The sequence below is a fragment of the Schistocerca gregaria genome, chromosome X, assembly GCF_023897955.1.
Source record: "Schistocerca gregaria isolate iqSchGreg1 chromosome X, iqSchGreg1.2, whole genome shotgun sequence".
In the NCBI taxonomy this organism is placed as follows: Eukaryota; Metazoa; Arthropoda; class Insecta; order Orthoptera; family Acrididae; genus Schistocerca; species Schistocerca gregaria.
In genome coordinates, this window is record NC_064931.1 from 519,407,571 (window position 1) to 519,430,643 (window position 23,073).

The window sequence follows — 23,073 nt, forward strand, 5'->3', positions numbered from 1 at the left end:
GTGCATTCCGGGAGGAGTCATTCCTGATGTGGAAAGGGTCCTTCCGGATGCCATGAAGAGCACAGGGTGCAGCCAGCTGCAGGTGGTGGCACATGTCGGCACTAATGACGTGTGTCGCTTTGGATCTGAGGAAATTCTCTCTGGATTCCAGCGGCTATCTGATTTGGTGAAGGCTGCCGGTCTTGCTTATGAGATGAAGGCAGAGCTCACCATCTGCAGCATCGTTGACAGAACCGACTGCGGACCTTTGGTGCAGAGCCGGGTGGAGGGTCTGAATCAGAGGCTCAGACGGTTTTGCGACCGTATTGGCTGCAGATTCCTTGACTTGCGCCATAGGGTGGTGGGGTTTCGGGTTCCGCTGAATAGGTCAGGAGTTCACTACACTCAGCTGGCGGCTACACGGGTAGCGGAGGCTGTGTGGCGTGGACTGGGCGGTTTTTTAGGTTAGAAGGCCTCGGGAAAGTGCGGGATGGGCTGCAATGTCAAAGGGTGCTTGGCAATTACAGGACGTGCTTGGATCAAGGAACAGTCGGAATTATAGTTGTAAACTGTTGTAGTTGCGCTGGAAAAGTCCCTGAGCTTCAAGCGCTAATAGAAAGCACAGAAGCGGATATCGTTATAGGTACAGAAAGCTGGCTAAAGCCTGAAATAAGTTCTGCAGAAATTTTTACGAAGTCTCAGACGGTGTTCAGGAAAGATAGATTAGGCAGAATTGGTGGTGGAGTGTTGGTGTCTGTCAGTAGTGGTTTATCTTGTAGTGAAGTCGAAGTAGATACTCCGTGCGAATTGGTGTGGGTGGAGGTTATACTTAACAGCCGAATAAAGTTAATAATTGGCTCCTTCTACCGACCCCCAGACTCCGATGATACAGTTGCGGAACAGTTCAGAGAAAGTTTGAGTCTCGTAACAAATAAATACCCCACTCATACGGTTATAGTTGGTGGGGACTTCAACCTACCCTCGGTATGTTGGCAAAAATACTTGTTCAAAACCGGTGGTAGACACAAAACGTCTTCCGAGATTGTCCTAAATGCATTCTCCGAAAATTATTTAGAGCAGTTAGTCCACGAACCCACGCGAATTGTAAATGGTTGCGAAAACACACTTGACCTCTTGGCCACAAACAATCCAGAGCTGATAGAGAGCATCATGACTGATACAGGGATTAGTGATCACAAGGTCATTGTAGCTAGGCTCAATACCATTTCTTCCAAATCCATCAGAAACAAACGCAAAATAATTTTATTTAAAAAAGCGGATAAAGTACCACTAGAAGCCTTCCTAAAAGACAATTTCCATTCCTTCCGAACTGACTATGCGAATGTAGACGAGATGTGGCTCAAATTCAAAGATATAGTAGCAACAGCAATTGAGATATTCATACCTCATAAATTGGTAAGAGATGGAACGGATCCCCCGTGGTACACAAAAAAGGTCCGAACGCTGTTGCAGAGGCAACGGAAAAAGCATGCGAAGTTCAGAAGAACGCGAAATCCTGAAGATGGGCTAAAATTTACAGACGCGCGAAATTTGGCACGTACTTCGATGCGAGATGCCTTTAATAGGTTCCACAACGAAACATTGTCTCGAAATTTGGTAGAAAATCCGAAGAAATTCTGGTCGTATGTAAAGTACACAAGCGGCAAGACGCAGTCAATACCTTCGCTGCGCAGTGCCGATGGTACTGTTATCGACGACTGCGCCGCTAAAGCGGAGTTATTGAACGCAGTTTTCCGAAATTCCTTCACCAGGGAAGACGAATGGAATATTCCAGAATTTGAAACACGAACATCTGCTAGCATGAGTTTCTTAGAAGTAGATACCTTAGGGGTTGCGAAGCAACTCAAATCGCTTGATACGGGCAAGTCTTCAGGTCCAGATTGTATACCGATTAGGTTCCTTTCAGATTACGCTGATACTATAGCTCCCTACTTAGCACTCATATACAACCGCTCGCTCACCGATAGATCTGTACCTACAGATTGGAAAATTGCGCAGGTCGCACCAGTGTTCAAGAAGGGTAGTAGGAGTAATCCATTTAACTACAGACCTATATCATTGACGTCGGTTTGCAGTAGGGTTTTGGAGCATATACTGTATTCAAACATTATGAATCACCTCGAAGGGAACGATCTATTGACACGTAATCAGCATGGCTTCAGAAAACATCGCTCTTGTGCAACGCAGCTAGCTCTTTATTCGCACGAAGTAATGGCCGCTATCGACAGGGGATCTCAAGTTGATTCCGTATTTCTAGATTTCCGGAAAGCTTTTGACACCGTTCCTCACAAGCGACTTCTAATCAAGCTGCGGAGCTATGGGGTATCGTCTCAGTTGTGCGACTGGATTCGTGATTTCCTGTCAGGAAGGTCGCAGTTCGTAGTAATAGACGGCAAATCATCGAGTAAAACTGAAGTGATATCAGGTGTTCCCCAGGGAAGCGTCCTGGGACCTCTACTGTTCCTGATCTATATAAATGACCTGGGTGACAATCTGAGCAGTTCTCTTAGGTTGTTCGCAGATGATGCTGTAATTTACCGTCTAGTAAGGTCATCCGAAGACCAGTATCAGCTGCAAAGCGATTTAGAAAAGATTGCTGTATGGTGTGTCAGGTGGCAGTTGACGCTAAATAACGAAAAGTGTGAGATGATCCACATGAGTTCCAAAAGAAATCCGTTGGAATTCGATTACTCGATAAATAGTACAATTCTCAAGGCTGTCAATTCAACTAAGTACCTGGGTGTTAAAATTACAAACAACTTCAGTTGGAAGGACCACATAGATAATATTGTCGGGAAGGCGAGCCAAAGGTTGCGTTTCATTGGCAGGACACTTAGAAGATGCAACAAGTCCACTAAAGAGACAGCTTACACTACACTCGTTCGTCCTCTGTTAGAATATTGCTGCGCGGTGTGGGATCCTTACCAGGTGGGATTGACGGAGGACATCGAGAGGGTGCAAAGAAGGGCAGCTCGTTTTGTATTATCGCGTTATAGGGGAGAGAGTGTGGCAGATATGATACACGAGTTGGGATGGAAGTCATTACAGCATAGACGTTTTTCGTCGCGGCGAGACCTTTTTACGAAATTTCAGTCACCAACTTTCTCTTCCGAATGCGAAAATATTTTGTTGAGCCCAACCTACATAGGTAGGAATGATCATCAAAATAAAATAAGAGAAATCAGAGCTCGAACAGAAAGGTTTAGGTGTTCGTTTTTCCCGCTCGCTGTTCGGGAGTGGAATAGTAGAGAGATAGTATGATTGTGGTTCGATGAACCCTCTGCCAAGCACTTAAATGTGAATTGCAGAGTAGTCGTGTAGATAGATAAAGTACACGACCATGTTGTACCTTGGAATATGTTTTCACATTTGGGAAACCTTAATTTTCGGGAATTTTTTTGTAATTTCAAGAAAAGACTGCAGCGAATGCCATAATTTAAAAATGGGATAAGAAAATATAGTAAATTTTTCTTCCACTGCTGGCTAGAGGCGAAAGTCTGAAAAGCGTTCCGAGATACAGCATTGTGCGTTATATTAGAGAAGAGAAAGAAAGGTGTGGTTGTCGGCTTACCTGCGTGGGCGGGTGTCCGGCGCACCAGAAAGGCGACGGCGCCTCCAGCACGAGGATGCTGAGCTGGTACCAGGCGACGGGCATCTTGAGCAGCGACAGCAGCACCGCGTTGCGCCACTGCCACCGCCCCCACTCGCCCACGCACAGCTGCACAGGGTCGCCCGCTGCCGGCACCAGCCTCCACGTGTCAAACCGTGCGTATACATTTTTTAATTTTTTTTTTTTTGTTATTTCATCCCACTTGCAGTGGGTTGACTATCGGGGTTAACACATTCACTCCTCAACCAGATGAGATGTTAAAAAATATGTACAGGTTGTTTCACAATACATGTTACACACTTCTAAAGGTTGTAGAGCCGACTTAGTAGATCAAGTTTTACATAGGAACCCAAGTCTGGAAACAGTTTGTTTCCATGTTACAAGGAAAAACAAGAGCTACTCAATCGCGCGTTAGATATTTCTTACGCAGTGCGCCTGTTACGGCTAGCTACCTACATTCATGAATGGTACGATGACGCGATGTCACATGATTTCGTCTGCTTCCATCTGCCTTGTTTTCATGCTTACTGGTGATGCGTCAGTTGACATTACTGTGACTAGTACCGCAGTAGCAGGATGCCTGAGTACAAATTCGCAGAGTACACCGGTATGTTGTTAATTTACCGTGAAGCTCCCTTAATGGAAGAGAAGCTCATCGTCTGTACCACGAGTACTTCCCCGTGTGACTCCATCTCATTCCATGTTTATCAGAGTAGGTAAACGGTTGCAGGAAAATAAGAAATCCACAAGGGATTGAGCAAATTTTGGTGCTGCAAGAAGGCGGTGCACCGTCACACTGGAAGAAAAGGGCTTCATCAAGCTGAACAGAACCCATCGAGGGTACTCGAACCATTGCACCTGACTTGCATGTTTCTCACTCGTCTGTTTAGCGTGTTTTGCATGAACAGCAGCTTCACCCATATCACCCTCAGGAGTACACGTCATGCTTCCGACGGATTTTGTGCCAAATGTCAATTTCTGTACTTGGCTTTTGTACCTTTGTGTGGATTTTCATCAATTTCCAGGACGAATTTTGTTCACCATCGATAAGCATTTCAACGGGGAAAGTGTTCTGAACGTACTAAATGGCCGTATTTGGGATCAAGAAAACCCCAAAACCACGAAGATTTCAGCACACATTCGGCATCTGAGCGGGTATCTGCGATGGTCGTGTCCTTTGGCCGTACATCCTCCGCCCCCCACCCCCTTCCTAACTGGTGCCAGATGCTTGATATTCCTCAAAATGTACTGGCGGTGTTTTCGAATGACGTGCCGTTGGACATTGGACATGAACTGCGGATCCAGCATGATGGCGCGGCATTATATTTTGCAGTTCGTGTCCGAATCAATCTGAACATAGTCTACGGGGGCAGGTGGATCGGTCGAAGTGGAATACATGCTTAGTCGCCAAGATTCAGAGATTTAACCCCTTTGGACTTTTTCTTGTGAGGCCACATGAAGGGTCTCGTTTACGAGATCCCTATCCACTCAGAGGCAGATCTAGTTGCACGTATCTTGGCTGCGGCAGAAGTCATCAACCATGCACCACGCATTTTGGACAGAGTTTATGCGGACTTTCTGCGCAGATACACTGAGTGCACCAAACTTGGTGGTCGTCATATCGAACAGTTGTTGTAATTTCACAGTAAATAGGAGTGAAATCTGTACATCTTGTCATACTTGTAACATGGAAACGAACCGTATCCGAACATCGGTTCATACGTAAAACTTGACCTACGTGTCCCCTCTACAATGTCTAGAAGTGTGTAACATTAATTGTGAATCATCCTGTATATAAAAGTAACTTAAAACCAATAAAAGTGTAAAATGTGACTATTGTTGTCGTGGTCTTCAATTCAAAGACTGGTATATGCTGTGCTATCATCTTCATCTGTGCAAAACTACTGCAGCCTACACTATGTGGTCAAAAGTATCTGAGCACCTGTTACTAGATATTAAACCTTTGATTACAAATTTTTTTCGGAATGAAATGTGTATTTTTTAAAATTAATATCACAACAAGAAATAACAATTGGAAACAAATATTTTCCAGCCGTTTCGTTTTTCAACGTGGGGAGGTGTTGGACATACAGAGTTATTCATAAGCAACTCCAGGATTTCAGAAAACAATTCCGCGGAAGTTACAAAACATACAGAAAATAGACACACATCAGTGAATAGAGCATCTCTCCAGGTTTTAACTGACGTTACGGGTGCGCGTTTGTGATACGGAAAACGTTGATATGTGCGTGCAATTCATTGACACGAATAGTCAGGGGAGGCGCGACGCCGCAGCCCAATTTGCACATCTGTTCAGGCGCGCATATTGATTCGGTGCAACGGTACAGAGCGGAATGGAACAGAGGGTTGAAGACAGCACAACCTACAGGTGTAAGCTGTAATTATAAGAACTCGGTAAACCATTAGCAAGCTTTCCTTTACTACTGGGACATTGATGCTTACCAATAACACGATGCAAACTCCCACTGGTTCTCCTACACCTATCATGGGACACGTATGTCCCAATGGTAGTGAAAAGGTTTATATAGGCTGTGTCCACCGCTCGCGTTTATGATAACTTGAACTCTGATAGGACCAGTTTCAATGAAATGTCTGAATGTCTGCGGAGAAAGGCAGCCCATTATTCCTCAAGAGCCAGTTTCTCTACTGGGGTGTCGGAGTTTCATCTAATGTACAGAAAAAACAATGATCATCCCACACCTCTCTGCCACCAGAGTAGTTGTTTACGATGTACAGTGCCCACCCGACCTATCTAGGGAGACTTTACAAGTCTCCACCGTGTAGCATAGGTCGAAAATTAAGCAGCAGACCTCGTCACAGAATCGGTGACGCCACTCTGTTCCAGACTAGAGAAAGAAGTAAAGCACAAAGTAGTTGAACCCCAGTCAGCGTTCCAAGCACGTAGATACTCGTACGTTGCAATTCTCTGAGGGCGAGAAGCAACACTAGAAGTCGATAAAAAGGATTCCCCCGAACTTCCTGTCCAATTTTAAAAATATTGTGGAACAAGTCATTTTTGCCATAGATGTCTTAACTCTTTTACCAAGACTGAGTATCGTGAAGGGCATCTGACTACCTGCTCTACACAGAAACCGGTACGTGTGTAAATGCCTAACCAGACTCAAAAGATCTTGAAGTTTAAGAACATCTACCACCAGGAACAATGACCCTTCATCTTATACGCTGACTCTGAGTGCCTCGTACTCTAGCTCTGTCATTTAAAGAGGAAGTTCCGCAGTGCACGTGCAACGCGTGCAACTTGAAGTACCAACAGCCACGACACATACCTATCTCCTTCCGTAGATTGAGCGAGTGTGACACTCACTTCCTTGTTGAGCACTTGCAAGGTTTCGGCCTGAAATATCGTAAGGTCAATGTCATACCTGACATACCTGAAAAGGGCATTTCTTTTTTCAGGCAAATCACGTCAAAAGTAACACTCCACTTGCTGTATTCGCTACGTTTCGTGGACGCATCTCTTCATAAACTTGCACGTCACTAGTGCTGCATATGCGATGATGAAAAGTTTCAGTGTTTCACGAAAAAGTGGGCATGTCCTTACAAATACCAGGATTTGGGGGAGAGACCCCATGTAACCATATTTCCCGACACAACTGCACTATACAGTTAACTAACAGGCACAGTCATAACAGTAGATGAGTATGAGCACATGGTGAATGTTTGGCAGAGGTTCAACGTCCATGATTCAGGAGAATACGCTAGATTCAAGGCTTCCCAACCTTTTCAGCTGGCGGACCCCTTCTTCAGTCGAAAATCCATGGCGGACTCCTAGTCAGTCAAGAGCACAGTAACTTGAAATTTCAGAGCGAAACCGATGGGAACTGACAGCTTCTTAATGCAAGTGCCATGTTCCCAGTGACCCCCCCCCCCCCCCCCCCCCGACAAAGTATCAATAGTCTTTGGTTTAGAGATGAATGAAAACAACGTGAAATTAACGATCCAATGTGAATTCCCACTGTATCCAGACACTTACTAGTGGATTTAATCCCTTTGTTCATCACACTATAGCCCGATTAAAATTACTTGGTAATTGACATTTCACACGTTGGAGCTGCCTTTCTCCAAGAGTAATCAACGTGACGTCCAAACTGTACGCTGTTGACAAGCTGCCACTTGTGGTCTGTTCACTTCCACTGTTTGGCTACTGTTGTGTAAGGAGCATGCATATTTCGTAACAGTCGTCTTGTGTGTGTGTGTGTGTGTGTGTGTGTGTGTGTGTGTGTGGTTTTCTCGTGAATACGAAGAAAAATGTTCAAATGTATGTAAAATCTATGGGACTTAACTGCTGAGGTCATCAGTCCCTAGTCTTACACACTATTAACCTAAGTTTAACTTCCGCTAAGGACAACACACACACACACACACTCGAATCTCGAGCGGGAGCGGCCGCGCAATCCACGACGACATGGCGCCCTAGACTGCGCGGCCATTCCGCGCGGCCGTGAAGAAAAGAGTCAGAAGCATGATTCGGGATACAAACACATCACGAAAGAAAAGAGGCCAAGGAATTTCCTTTAAAGGACTATTGAGACATCTGTTGTGTAATGTGTGGGAATACATGCACCCAGTTTGCATGCGTTTCCAAAACCGGATTTCGTAAGCTGATGTCCCAGCTCCGCGTTTGGTTGGTCAGGTAAACACTTCAAAATCGATTCTGGAAATCTGCTTTTATAAAGTCGTGTTCCAGTTCCACAATCGATTTTCGTGCCCATGTAAACAGCTCGGGGAGTCTAGTTATTTGTACGTCTTTGCGTATCTACTGAACGGCAGCTGTCAGTCCATAGCCGGCAGCTAGCAGGCAGCGTTGCAACAGTGTACTGTCAGTTGGTAGCTAGCAACTGGCAGGCGGCGTGGCGACAGTGTACTGTCGGTTGGTAGCTGGCAACTGGCAGGCGGCGTGGCAACAGTTTAGCCACAGCTGACAACTTCAACTACTATTTGGACACTATATCGTGGCAGTCAGCCTCGACTGTAAACAAACTAGGAAAATAAACAAACAGACACTCTTATATAAGAAGACAAAGCATTTCACAGAACGTAAGACTTTTTTCTCAAAGGAAACAATTCTGGCAGAGAAGGTTTACCTTTTACAAGGTGGCACGTGAAAAGTCCTCATTTGTTTACGCTCACAGCCAGCTGCCACAATATAGCGTCAGTGTGGTGTCACCGCCAGATACCACACATGCTAGGCAGTAGCCTTTAAACCGGCCGCGGTCCTTTAGTATACATCGGACCCACGTGTCGCCACTATCAGTGACTGCAGATCGAGCGCCGCCACACGACAGGTATAGAGAGACTCCCTAGCACTCGCCCCAGTTGTACAGCCGACTTTGCTAGCGAAGGTTCACTGACTACATACGCTCTCATTTGCAGAGACGACAGTTTAGCATAGCCTTCAGGTACGTCATTTGCTACGACCTAGCAAGGCGCCATATTCTTCAAGACTGTATTCTGAACTGATAATATTGTGAATCATGTACCGTCAAGAGCGACGTTCATCATTAATGGATTAAAGTTAAGTATCAAACTAATTACGTCCGCTTTCTGAATTCTAATTCCTTGTCATGTTCCAGACCTCACGTCAGTATAGTTCTTCCCTCCTCACGTCAGCCTGCGTGAGATAAAACGCGTGCATTTCGGCCTCCACCAGTAACACGGTGTTGGCTCTTCTGCCAACACAACAGTCAGAGTAATAGCAGGTAACTGTAATTGAAGTATAGACAGTCCATATTTTTAACTGAGAGGACGCAATATATTGTAAAGAAAAGAAATTAGCTTTAGAGATCATTTTAATTTTCGTAACCAAAGTATTAATGCCAACAGAAATCACTTAATAATTATTTTGTAAATGATAGAAGTCAGAATCAAAATTCCTACAGAGTCATAGTCCAGGTACGTTCACTGAGCATGTGCGAAGAAAAATGCTTTCTCCTTTACTATAGATGAGTCTATAGGAATAATAATAAAATCCTAATGTGATGGTTGAGGGTACTTTGCTGACACAATTTTGAAAAGTTGGGTTCAAATTGTTGACAACTGGAGATGGATGTCTGGTTCTGCATCTAGACGGCTTTGGTACTTAGTTTTGTGGGCAGCATGGATCGAGGATCCAGATTCACACATATATGTTGTGGCAAACGGAAAAAGTAAACGTTTTGCCTTTTCAACAAGGGGGTAGTATTTCTTGTTATCCAGACAGATCCAAAAGTGTGAGTAATCGTCATTGTCAAAACTTGATTTCAAGGTAGGGTCTGTGGCAATTTATATCAACAACTCATATTCATTTGATGATAGAATGTTCGGTTTTTCGGGTACAGTGAATGGGTTGACCACCCGTTCGTATATCTGCAGCTTCTCGTCTTCAGCTGTTGGGAAATAATGCTCCAACAATGACAACAAGCTTCGGAGATGTTCCAGGATTTGATGAAACAAATTCTTCCCAAGCGCCAATGATTTGCTTTTCAAAAACTCCTTGAGAGGAGGAAAACACTCGACCTCCCCCTCCTCGACACTCTCCGCCCAAAAATTGATTTTTCCCTTGAATGCTCGAACTTTATCGATAATAGTGACCTTTGTTTCACTTTACTCTTGGAGTGAAACATTTATTTCGTTCATTTTGGAGAAAATATCTGACAAATAGGCAAGTATACACTGCCAATTTTCGTCATTAACGAGGTCTGCGAATTTGGTTTTATGCTCCAAAAGGAAAGCTAAGACTTCCAATCTTAATTCGTACAACCGAGAGAGTGCATTCCCACATGAGAGCCACCTCACTTCTGTGTGGAGAAGCAGGGAACGATGAAGGCTTCCCATATCTTCACACAGTATTGTGAAAAGCCTTAACTTCAACGGCCTTGAAATAGACCGAATATTTCAGCTCCTTTTGTGTTGGCAGGTAATACTCTGCACAATAAGAGGTTCTCCTCAAAACATTCAGAATATTCATTACGGACAAAAGCCAATAAAATCGCTAATCATGCAACATCAGTGGATTCGTCTAATTTCAGAGAAAATGAATTGTGTTGGATGCGAGAAACAAGAGTGTCTTTCACATCTTTTGACATGTCAACAATGTGTCTCTTGGCAGTATTGTTTGATAATGGCACCGAAGATATAAGCTTTACTGCCTTTTCGTCTAACATAGAAGAACAATATCATGAACACATAGCTTTATGAGATTTTCTGAAATGGTATGAGCTTTGCCTGTTTTTTCCACTCGATAACTAACCAAGAAAGAAGCTTTTTCATTAACAGTTTATGCATGAGTTTTCATGCAATGCTGACAAGCACTCTGCCTTTTGAAGAAATCGATGTCTTTAGCCTGGAAATCCGGGTGAGTACCTTCAAAATGTCGGCGCAATTTAACTGGAACCATTGAACTGTTCAGAAGGACTCGCGCGCAAATTACACACTGAGCTTTACCCTCCTTTTTCTCCATAAAGCCCATTTCTAATTAGCTTTCGTTGTACTTACGCTTCTTGGTTATTCCACTTCCACAGGATATTCAACCAATGGAGTACTTGCAGCGTTTTCACATAATACATCCGGCTGTGGAATTTCTTGTGATTGTTCTTCCTTTGGTCGTCCTCCCTCCTCATTCATTTCAACTGGAAACTTCCCTTGTTGTAAAGGCGATGGAGAAACTGCACCCTTTTTCAATGATCCTGACTTCAGCCACCGATCCATGTTAGAAGTAATAAACTGGTCAAACATCGACTTATGAAGTAGGTAGTGCACTGACAAACCAAGTTTAACACTTAATGATGCATGAGGCCGCATACATGCCAGCGAGCGCTGTGATTGGTCGACAAAGCTCGCTCTGCGCATACGTAAAAGGTTTCAGCGCATCTAGAGGCGTGAGCTGGCGCACAAATGACACCGATATTGTTGCGAAACAGTCGATCAGAGAAGCCGCATTCTCCTGCACTAAACTGTGTATGCGTTCTCCCTCAGGAACCGCAAAGGCTGCTTGACAATACGACCTGAAGTAAAAGTACACATGTTTTCACACGAAAAAAATTATGAACTTGTTTTTCAAATTTTTATTAAATAATTTTACTCATTTTTTACATGATTTGGTGAAAGCTGGCTGCGGACCCCCTAGAAAGAGCCGGCGGAACCCTAAGGGGTCCACGAACCACACGTTGGGAAGCCCTGCGCTAGATTGTACGTGAACACCGATGTACGCCTGCTCTAAGATATTTTTGAGAAATTCCGGAGTGTATGCCTGGGCACAAGTTTTCTGGGCCCTGCCTTCTATTACAGCACGTCAGGGCGTTCGTAGGATGCTATGTTAAGAAAAACACGTGCCAGCATTGAGCTGTTAACTGATGCTGCTCTTCTTCACACGTGCGACTTGTGGGGTGCTTTGACAGTGTATATTCACGTACAACAATACGAATAATCTGCGAATGAGTGAGGAGTGAATAGGCCACCTTACGATTTACGTTACATCCTTTACTTGGATCTAAAGAACCTCCACGGGTATGCCATGTAACAGTCTCTGCCGTTTTAGTGGGATTCGATTGTTGCCCAAACAGAAGTCGACAGACTGGAAGATGAGATCCGAAATGTGGCCGCTGATCCTGGTGAGAAATATGTCTTAGAGGCAGAACTGAAACGCCTCACCCATCTGCACGACGTGCACAGTTACTTGCCACTGTATCGGGAGAACCTGGTCCTGTGCAGTGGTACCGTCCTCAGGCTGACGGCAACGCTGGGAAGTAAGCGGAGTTTTTTTCTGCGTTACAGAAACCTTCAGCAGTGTCTTACTTTGGGACTGAATCACCCATGGCATTCATGTAGACACCGAATGGAGGACTCTCGTGATGTCTGTCTTTGAAATTTTTTCAAATTGATGAATAATTCAAGTTTCGGGAAAAACATGGAAAATTTTAGAGAATACCACAAAATTAATTTAGTTTACCGATGAGAGAAAAGGTCGTTTTGGCGCAAGAATTAAACTGCCAGATTAAATTTCAAATGGGCCACCATCTTCAATAAATGACTAACTGCTGTGGAGATGGTTATGGTTTCAGTGCAGCTCACAAAGCCTTTCTATAACGGTAGGTATTTTCCGTTCCTCTCCAAACTCCACTTCGAGTTTGCGAAGCCAAACTTCGCTGGTCCTAAATTACTTTATATGGAGACAAACAGTTTCATGTGCTGGCTGAAAGGCTGCGATTCATATGAAGTAACTACCTACAACCCCGAAGCACCCAACACCACCACTTGACCCATGTTTGACAGAATGGTCGTACGAGAAATGGCTTGCCACCTTAAGGCTTCGTTGCAGGAAAACACTACCTCTGGGTGCAAGCTGCCTATTTTTTATTGCCTACCAATGACAAACAAGCGTTTCCTGCCAATCACTTACTGGATTGGCACAGGCAATAGCCTGACGATAAGTTATTTTCTACCAATTACCTACTAGAGGCGCCTTCCAATCAGCCACCAGAGTAGCGCAGGCAATAGCCTACCCTATAGCCGGCCCACTCGATAGGTATCTCTTTTCAAATTGTCCAGTTATATTGCAGATATATGATGTCGGTAGCCACCTTATAACCGAAATGGACAGTGTATAGGGGAAGAAAAAATGGTTCAAATGGCTCTGAGCACTATGGGACTTACCTGCTAAGGTCATCAGTCCCTAAGCTTACATACTACTTAACCTAAATTATCCTAAGGACAAACACACACACCCATGCCCGAGGGAGGACTCGAACCTTCGCAGGGACCAGCCGCACAGACCATGACTGCAGCGCCTGAGACCACTCGGCTAATCCCGCGCGGCTACACGTCCATCCGCTTGATACAATTTGAAACGAGACTCGTCCGGCCATACAACATATTTCCATTCATCAACAGTCCAATGTCTGTGTTGACGGGCCTAGGCGAGGCGTAAAGCTTTGTGTCGTGGAGTCATCAAGCCTACAAGAATGGGTCTTCGGCTCCGAAAGCTCGTATCGATGACGTTTCGTTGAATGGTCCACACGCCGACACTTGTTAATGGCCCAGCATTGAAATCTGTAGAGTCTGTGACCGAGCGGCTCTGGGCGCTTCATTCTGGAACCGCGCGCAGGTTCAAATCCTGCCTCGGGCGTGGATGTGTGTGATGTCCTTAGGTTAGTTAGGTTTAAGTAGTTCTGAGTTCTAGGGGACTGATGACCTCAGATGTAAGTACCATAGTTCTCAGAGCCATTTGAGGCAAATTTGAAATCTGCAGCATTTTGCGGATTGGTTGCACTTTTGTCACGTTAAACGATTCTCTTCAGTCGTCGTTGGTCCCGTTCTTGCAGGGTCTTTTTCCGGCCGAACCAGTGTCGGAGATTTGATGTTTTCCCGGATTCCTGATATTCACGGTACACTCGTAATATAGTCGTACGGTAAAACCTCCACTTCATCGTTACCTCGAAGGTGCTGTGTACCCTCGCTCGTGCGTCGACTGTAACACCACGTTCAAACTCATTAAATCTTGGTAACCTGCCATTGTATCAGCAGTAACCGATCTAACAACTGCCCCAGACACTTGTCTTATATAGGCGTTGCCGACAGCAGCGCCGTATTCTACCGGTTTATATATCTCTGTATTGGAATATGTATGCCTATACCAGTTTTTATGACGCTTCAGTGTATAAAGAGCACAGAAATACAGAACAATTTATGGAACTCTGCAGCACCAACATAAAACTAAAAGAGACAAAGACATGTAAATTGTAAGACTAATTTGTGAGGAATACCTTCTCCCTCTGCAGGAAGTAACGGAAAAGAAATGTCTATTAAACTACTAAATAAACCTGTCAGATCACACGTTTCTTAAATTAACAAAATATATGGTCTAATACCCCCCCCCCCCCCCTCTCTCTCTCTCTCTCACACACACACACACACACACAAACACACACACACATTCACAAATAAGAGCGAACCTACAAACACTGCATTTTTGAAGTTCGCAATACACACAATAGTCAAATGAACGCACAGCAACGCAACACTTAATGTAAAACGTACAAAATCAATGTAGAATTTATGTGAAGTTACCTATAGTACAGTTTTACGAAGTTAAGGTAAAGTACGTATAGAAACCAAATGCAGTTTAAGGAAAAGAGGGCTTCTAAGAACCAGAAAAAAATATTTTGTCTTGAACCTCTGTCGATAACTAATGGGAAAATAAGTTCTCATTACAACATTTGAAACTGAACAGTAAACACCGTAAGTCATAGAAAAAGCATATTCCAAAGAGAACAGATTTAACTCTACAGTAATCAAAACATAAAAAAGAAGTATACTCAAAATGTTTACGTTATCATCAGTGAGGATGCTTTCCCAGTTAGTTGAAATGGGTCTTGGGAAAACATTCCTTAATTTTCAGCTAATGATAGATTGGGTTCCAACAAAATTGTAAAACGGTGGCTTTCACGACGCGGAAGTCCTCTCCAGTTTTTCTTAGCAAGCATGAAAAATAAGAAGCGCTACAACATACAACAGATGATTAACTCAAAATAATACTTGTTATTTTCTTTTGTGCTGTAATGTATAGTTCATAGTTTCTCGAAATACTAGATAGCTACAAGTTATGACACTACCATATAGAGTTTTAATTGCAACTACAGAGCCATAAGCACTTAGTTGCGTAGTTTTGTGGCGCTGTAAGCTGCAATCCACTCACTGTTCCTGCCGCTGTGAGAACGTGCACGCCCGTCGGTCCCAGTCAAATGGATCATTTCCGCTGACTGGTCTTGTGGCCTGATACGCAGTAACTGCGCCCCCTCTCCCACTGTTGGAACGACGCGCAGGCTGTGCCGAAAGAAAGACGCAGTATTTTCTGTTTGCTGGTATCAGTTTCCATTTTGAAGCTAACCCTTGGAAATGATACAAAATTTGCACTGCTTAAATTCAAAACTCCTTTTCATTTCCTTTTTATTCTTATAGCTTGTCTCTCTCTTGTACTTTTAATTTTGTTCGTATTTTTGAAGAAGCCGTTGCCGGAACATACACTTTCGTTCCTAGAACAGAAGCGCGCACACTTCCAGCCGAAAATCGTTACGAAATTTTGTTGGGTGAACGAAAGTGTGAAATGTGACATTTTGAAATCAACAGCAACGTCGACAAAGGTTACGAGCGCAAGCCACGAATCAGTAACGTCTGAAATTCATATTATACGATATTCGCTATAGCTGTGACATCTAAGTACACAAGACCGAAAAATTGTTTTATGTTTGATAACGAACTTAAGTTTCAAATACTGTAATTTATTTCTGAAATGCAACTTAACTGTGATAGGTATAAATATACTACCTAAAGCGACATATGAAAATTTTGCCGAGCCGGTTCGAACCCGGATTTACAGCTTATAGTGAGCGGTCGCCTTACATATTTCTTTATTTACGTTTTTTGCATAAGAATAGTTTTCGAGCAAAGCAAAGTATGATATATTTCAGTTACGAATGCTAATAACCCCTAAATTTATATACATGGACGTAATAATCAAAGTTCTTAAATCAAACAGAACGTCCTCTACAATTAACTTTTATACACTGACTAGAAATTATAGAATACAGGCAACTAAGGAAACAATTTTGTGTAGGTCTTTTTATTTTTTTTATTTTTTCAGTTACATAGTCTAAAAGAATAACATAAAACTCATTTATTTAACATGGGAAACAGGAAAAAATAACTCCAAGATGCTCCTGATGTGCGAAAACAAATCGGCCATCGCTCGTTTTCAAGAAGCCAGTTGGGGACATAACTTCGGAAAGCAACGCCGAGTCTTTGATGATCATCAGAATAGAGTTGTACCTATCAAGCCCGCTCACCGGGGAGGTTCCAACTGTGGGGCACGGTGGAAAAAATACTCCCTAAATAGTGGACTGGTATTTGATGTATCGTCTCATTACGTGGTGTCGTGTCAGCAAAAACGTCCAAAAATCGATCACGTTCTTGGGGTCATTTCTGGAAAGATAAAGGACGGCCATACCCTTTACCCTGGTGACCATTCGTCCTGACGGAGGAATGTATTGGGGATGATTATGTGCGTTGACACCCGGAGATAAATGCCCTGTACCTGCTGGAGATGGAACCGTACGTCCACTGGCGTGCCGCAGAGGACACGGTGTTTTGTCTTCGTCGTCCACATCACACTTCAGCCAGAGGGGCGAGGCGATGGCAAGGAGTTTGTGTCGCGTCCGGTATTTACCGGTAACGACCATGTACCAAGTGGCGCTCGTTTCCGTGATGAAGTATGGTTGACAAAGTGCGCGCCACACCACCGGCCACCTAACTTCTGGGTGATGTCCTTCGGTAAAGTTCTTGAGGCGATTCCACATTAACAGGTGAGGAACATCTCACGTAGTGGAAGTCCTAGTACGAGGAAAGACTTCACGGACGTAATTGTATTCAAGAAGGAAACGTTTGATATGTGATAGTGCTAGAGCAATGTGGGCCAGGGCAATCGGCGGTCTACAAGAACTGGTAAGAGTTCATCGATAAAAGTCCAGTGATACTGGTCAGGCTGTGATTCCGTAACTTCAAGGTTAAGATTGTATGCACGTAAAGAGCTGTAGCGCGTGTACGGACATTGACCAGGCTGACCCCCCCCCCCCCCCCCCTCTTCGCTTAAGGAGTACGATAGTGTCATACATGACCTTGAATATGTGACCGGAACTGACAAAGCAACCGAAGGTCGCTCGGATCTGGCGCGACATCACTTTAGAGACAGGTAAAATCTGTGCGGCGTGTGTTATGGAGGATGCTATACCAATGTCAATAAACTGCACCTTTTTTAACATGTCCATTGATCACAATAACTGCCTTCGAATGCCAGTCCTGATGTTCTGAAGAAGACGACGAAAGTTGATAGCTGTGGTGCGACGGATGTCTCAAGTGAAAACTGTTTCTAGACATCGTAGTGAACGGAGCCACACTTTTATCCGTGATTCCCCTTCCAGTAGTCTCGGGCAGGATTTGGCGATCTTCATGTGGCTGCAAGCTCCGTTCTCGTATTGCGTGACCCACCAGGTTGCCCCTAGAACCTCCTCGTTGGTGAGTTCGATGAAGACCAGGTCGTCTGCATAGGCGCGGCATTTGAATGTGCCCCCCCCCCCCCCCTCCCAGGGTGATCCCTGATAAACGACGCTGGGAGCCCAGAGAAGTGGTTCTAGTGCGATGACGTACATGATCGTTGAAAGGGGCAACCCTGTCGGTCTGTTCTTGCGAATGATATTGGTGTCGCTTCCGCCCACTGGCTATCACCCTCGACGAAACGTCACATAGACGCATGATTACGAGGACGAAGGAAGATGGGAAATCCTTCCTTTCCATCACCTTTGCGAGGAATGTGTGATTCATGTGATCTAATGCCTGATCGAAGTCGACGGAAATCATGGCTCGCTTCAATCGACAGATTGTTGCAATGGCGATGACATTCCTACAGTCACTCAGCATTAAATTTATATTAGCGTCTCCGCCCGAGGACGTCTGCGAAGGGCGACATGACCTGGTGTAGGACCCGTCTGAGACGCATCGCGAGAACGCACGTAAAAATCTTAAAATTTGATTTGAGCAAAGTGATTGGACGAAAGCTGTCAGGTCGCGTGCCTCCAGAGGGTCTGGGTATCGGAATGATTAGACCGTCCAGAAATTCCGGTTGCGGCAGCATCGTAGGAGACAGTAGTTCCTGGGCATTTCCCTCCGTCACGGCAGCTTTAAGTTTTTAAAGGTCCTTTAAAATTCTAACGACAGGCTGTGTGGTCTTTGTGATCGGTTGAGAGCCCCCTTGGCTAGCGCATTAATGGTGTCTTCAGTGGAGATGTTTGCTAAAAGAGAGTCCACCACCGGGCCATGAAGGGTGCAATGGACTGCGTGTAGTATTTCTGTACGTGCCTCAGCGTTAGCGTCTTTCTCACGATAGAAATGACGCTTGTTAGCTTCGAAGACTGTTGCGATGTCTGCCTGTGATACCAGCCGTCGGCCGTGAAGTAACCCAAGCACTGTATCAGCGCTTGTAGATGGCGTCTAAGATCTGCAACGACATGGTGCACTGACGTCACTTCTCCATTGATGCTGTCTTGGCGTCATGCTCGGACAACTACACCGTCCCATAGGCACCGAGTAAGCGCTAAAATATCAAGCCTGATGTGTTGAACCTCGGCCTGACGTTGCGGGGACAGTCGTTGCTGCCCCGGAGGATTATATAGTAAAAGTCTGTTGTGTATCTGTGCCATTGCATTCGTTCTTTGCTATATTCTACCACTGCGCGGCGTAGAGCTGGCTTTACACACTGTATCCACCAAAGGAGCATGGACGAGTGCTGTGTGATGTTCCTTTCAGACGACGCTACGCTTACACTGATCCGGACTATGCCATTTTGTTTCACGTTGGAGGTTGATCGTGCACACATAAACTCTATGATCTGAGAAGATCGAAGGCCACTCCCGCATAAAGATCGTCTGAATCGGACAGGGAAGTCACGTAGACGCTATCAAATAGACTGACTGAGCGGCTAGTGACGTACATATAACCCAGGCAAGCGTCGGGCATCTCTTCCTTGGTGGCTATGAGATTGAGTCGACGTACTGGGAGTACGCATTAGGAGTGATTTAAAATGGAATGATCATATAAAGTTGATCGTCGGTAAAGCAGATGCCAGACTGAGATTCATTGGAAGAATCCTAAGGAAATGCAATCCGACAACAAAGGAAGTAGGTTACAGTACGCTTGTTCGCCCACTGCTTGAATACTGCTCAGCAGTGTGGGATCCGCACCAGATAGGGTTGATAGAAGAGATAGAGAAGATCCAACGGAGAGCAGCGCGCTTCGTTACAGGATCATTTAGTAATCGCGAAAGCGTTACGGAGATGACAGATAAATTCCAGTTGAAGACCCTGCAGGAGAGACGCTCAGTAGCTCGGTAAGGGCTTTTGTTAAAGTTTCGAGAACATACCTTCACCGAAGAGTCAAGCAGTATATTGCTCCCTCCTACGTATATCTCACGAAGAGACCATGAGGATAAAATCAGAGAGATTAGAGCCCACACAGAAGCATACCGACAATCCTTCTTTCCATGTACAATACGAGACTGGAATAGAAGGGAGAACCGATAGAGGTACTCAGGGTACCCTCCGCCACACACCGTCAGGTGGCTTGCGGAGTATGGATGTAGATGTAGATGTAGATGTACTGTGTAACAGAGTTCGGGACAGGTGGTAAAATTTGGATATTGGTCCTTCCTCTCGAGAACTTACTTGAAATCTCCGCCGACAATTATGTGCTCACATCGTCCCAGAAAAAGCGGTGTGAACGTTTCAGAATAAAACTGTGGGCACTGTCGTCGTTAGTCTGTGCCGGATGGCGCATAGACTTTCTCTGATCTGATCTCACGTGCTGTGAGTGCTAGTCCTCGTACTGATGCAAGTAAATGACGTCTTCCACTGCAATGCCATCGCGCATGATAATCGCTACACCGGTTTCTCCTTTGGTGGGTGGTATCGTATGTAGTATTAACATAAAAATCAGGCTAAGTCTCCATCCGAGCTCTTGGAACAGGGCAATTTCAACGTCCGCTGTTCGTAACGTACCACGTAACAATTCCATTTAACATAGGAACCATTCACATTTCAATTGATGGTGGCAACTCTGTACGCCTGCGCCGGCATTAGGTTGCCGTGCGCACTCATTTCGCTAACAGCGCATGTCGTAGGTTCTGAACCATTGTCTGTCTCCTGTTCACCGTGGTGGGCTGTGTTATTTGTTAGTCTGGTGGGGGCTCAGCAACAACGCCGTCCAGCCGCGCGGGTGGCCGCGTGGTCTGGGGTGTCTTTCACGGTCCGCGCGGCTCCCCCCGACGGGCATGGGTGTGCGTGTGTCGTCCTTAGCGGAAGTTAATTTAAGTTGGATTAAATAGTGTGTAAGCTTACGTGATAATACAAAACGAGCTGCCCTTTTTTGCACCCTTTCGATGTCCTCCGTCAATCCAACCTGGTAAGGATCCCACACCGCGCAGCAATATTCTAACAGAGGACGAACGAGTGTAGTGTAAGCTGTCTCTTTAGTGGACATGTTGCATCTTCTAAGTGTCCTGCCAATGAAACACAACCTTTGGTTCGCCTTCCCCACAATATTATCTATGTGGTTTTTCCAATTGAAGTTGTTCGTAATTTTAACACCCAGGTGTTGAATTGACAGACTTGAGAATTGTACTATTTATCGAGTAATCGAATTCCAACGGATTTCTTTTGGAACTTATGTGGATCACCTCACACTTTTCGTTATTTAGCGTCAACTGCCACCTGCCACACCATACAGCAATCTTTTCTAAATCGCTTTGCAACTGATAATGGATGACCTTACTAGACGGTAAAGTACAGCATCATCTGCGAACAACCTAAGAGAACTGCTCAGATTGTCACCCAGGTCATTTATATAGATCAGGAACAGCAGAGGTCCCAGGACGCTTCCCTGGGGAACACCTGATATCACTTCAGTTTTACTCGATGTCCTCCGTCAATCCCACCTGGTAAGGATCCCACACCGCGACCTTCCTGACAGGAAATCACGAATCCAGTCGCACAAGTGAGACGATACCCCATAGGCCCGCAGCTTGATTAGAAGTCGCTTGTGAAGAACGGTGTCAAAAGCTTTCCGGGAATCTAGAAATACGGAATCAACTTGAGATCCCCTGTCGATAGCGGCCATTACTTCGTGCGAATAAAGAGCTAGCTGCGTTGCACAAGAACGATGTTTTCTGAAACCACGCTGATTACGTATCAATAGATCATTCCCTTCGAGGTGAGTCATAATGTTTGAATACAGTATATGCTCCAAAACCCTACTGCAAACCGACGTCAATGATATAGGTCTATAGTTCGATGGCAGACAAGCAACACTCCGTGAAATAACCGCAAAAGTCAATGAGGGACATTCGACGAAAGTATGCGTCAGGACACTGCTCGAAATTTGGCGTAAATGGGGTATGGCAGCAAAAGATCACGCAGCACTACATCGCCTGCAGCGCCACTCCTGGACTCGTGACCGTATTAGTTGGACTTCAAACGATTGGAAAATCGTGACCTGTTCAGATGAGTCCCGATTTCAGTTTGTAAGAGCTGATGGTAGGGTTTGAGTGTTCGCAGATCCCAAGAAGTCATGGACCCAAATTGTCGACAAGCCACTGTGCAAGCTGGTGGTGGCACCATAATGGTGTGGGCTGCCCTCTGGTCCAACTGAACCGATCATTGACTGGAAATGGTTACGTTCGGCTGCTTGGAGACCACATACAGCCATTCATGGACTTCATGTGTCCAAGAAATGATGCAGTTTTTATGGATGGCAATGAGCGATGTCATTCGGCCACAATGTTCGTGATTGGTTTGAAGAACATCCAGGATAATTATAGCGAATGACTTGCCATCCATTGAACATTTATGGGACATAATCGAGAGGTTATTTCATGCACAAAAACCTGCACCGGCAACACTTTCCCAAGTACGGCTAGCTGTTGAGGCAGCATGGCTCGGTATTTTTGCTGGGGACTTCCAAAGACTTGTTGAGTTTATGCCACGATAAGTTGCTTCACTGCGCTGAGCAAAAGGAGGTCCGACACGATATTAGGAAGTATCCATCCCGTGACGTTTGTAGCTCAGTGTATGTCAGAAGAAAATACTGACCAGACGCGCGAGGGTGGCGACTGTCTTGTACAGGAATAACACTGTAAGCTGTAAAAGCAAGAGTGATATAACTGAAGACAAGGAGTGAAGGTAAGAGAGGGATAAAGAGGCACCAATCCGTCATGGAGATCCTACTGCTGGCCGAAGACATGATTTAACGACACACATTTCCGTCCACTTACTCAGCCTTCGAAGAATAGTCCACAGTTAGACCTAATGAGATGGTGAGAGCCCTTCAACAACACGAGACGTCAGGAGCTGGTGAGGGCGAAGCGGGAAACTAAACAAACTCGGAAGCAGGACGCACCGCGAGGTCTATTGCAGTCCGAGTAGGAACTTGGCAGTAGTGTCAGCAGGGGCAGCCAACGAGATTAGCCAGGCAGGCCTCAGCAGAGTTATCTGCCGTTATTGCAGCGGAGCTATGGAAGCCTGCTCCTTCAGCTAGGGAATTCTGCGCGTCGTGTCATGGGTGAAGGTAAGTAGTGACAGTTTAGTTTTAAGTAGGCACAACGGTGCTAGTTAGTTATCGTCTCTGTGTAAATAGTTGGTACTTTCGTGAATACAATTCCTTTAGAGCAAATGTATCAGGGGTTGATACTGTTTGCTGAATAAAGTCAGAGAGTGTAAAACACTCACAGTGCTTATTCCAAGCCTCGGGTTTTGTAACAACGGAATTTTAACAACTCGAGGTCAAGACTCCCTCTCACTTAGGCCAGCCAATTATTTCCCTACTTTCCGAATCCTGTCGCCCAGTCC

The 23,073-nt window shown here is 45.0% G+C and overlaps 1 protein-coding gene across 1 annotated transcript in view; it reads right to left on the reverse strand.

Annotated features, from left to right (window-relative positions):
- LOC126299180 (organic cation transporter protein-like) overlaps nucleotides 1-23,073 on the reverse strand; it is a 206,389-nt gene that overhangs the window by 149,447 nt on the left and 33,869 nt on the right. The window contains exons 2-3 of the mRNA XM_049990948.1: nucleotides 15,324-15,451; nucleotides 3,572-3,735 (exon numbers count right to left, since the gene is read on the reverse strand). Of these exons, the coding sequence (XP_049846905.1) occupies nucleotides 3,572-3,735; nucleotides 15,324-15,378 (219 nt within the window). The 5' untranslated portion in view covers nucleotides 15,379-15,451. The remainder of the gene's footprint in view (nucleotides 1-3,571; nucleotides 3,736-15,323; nucleotides 15,452-23,073) is intronic.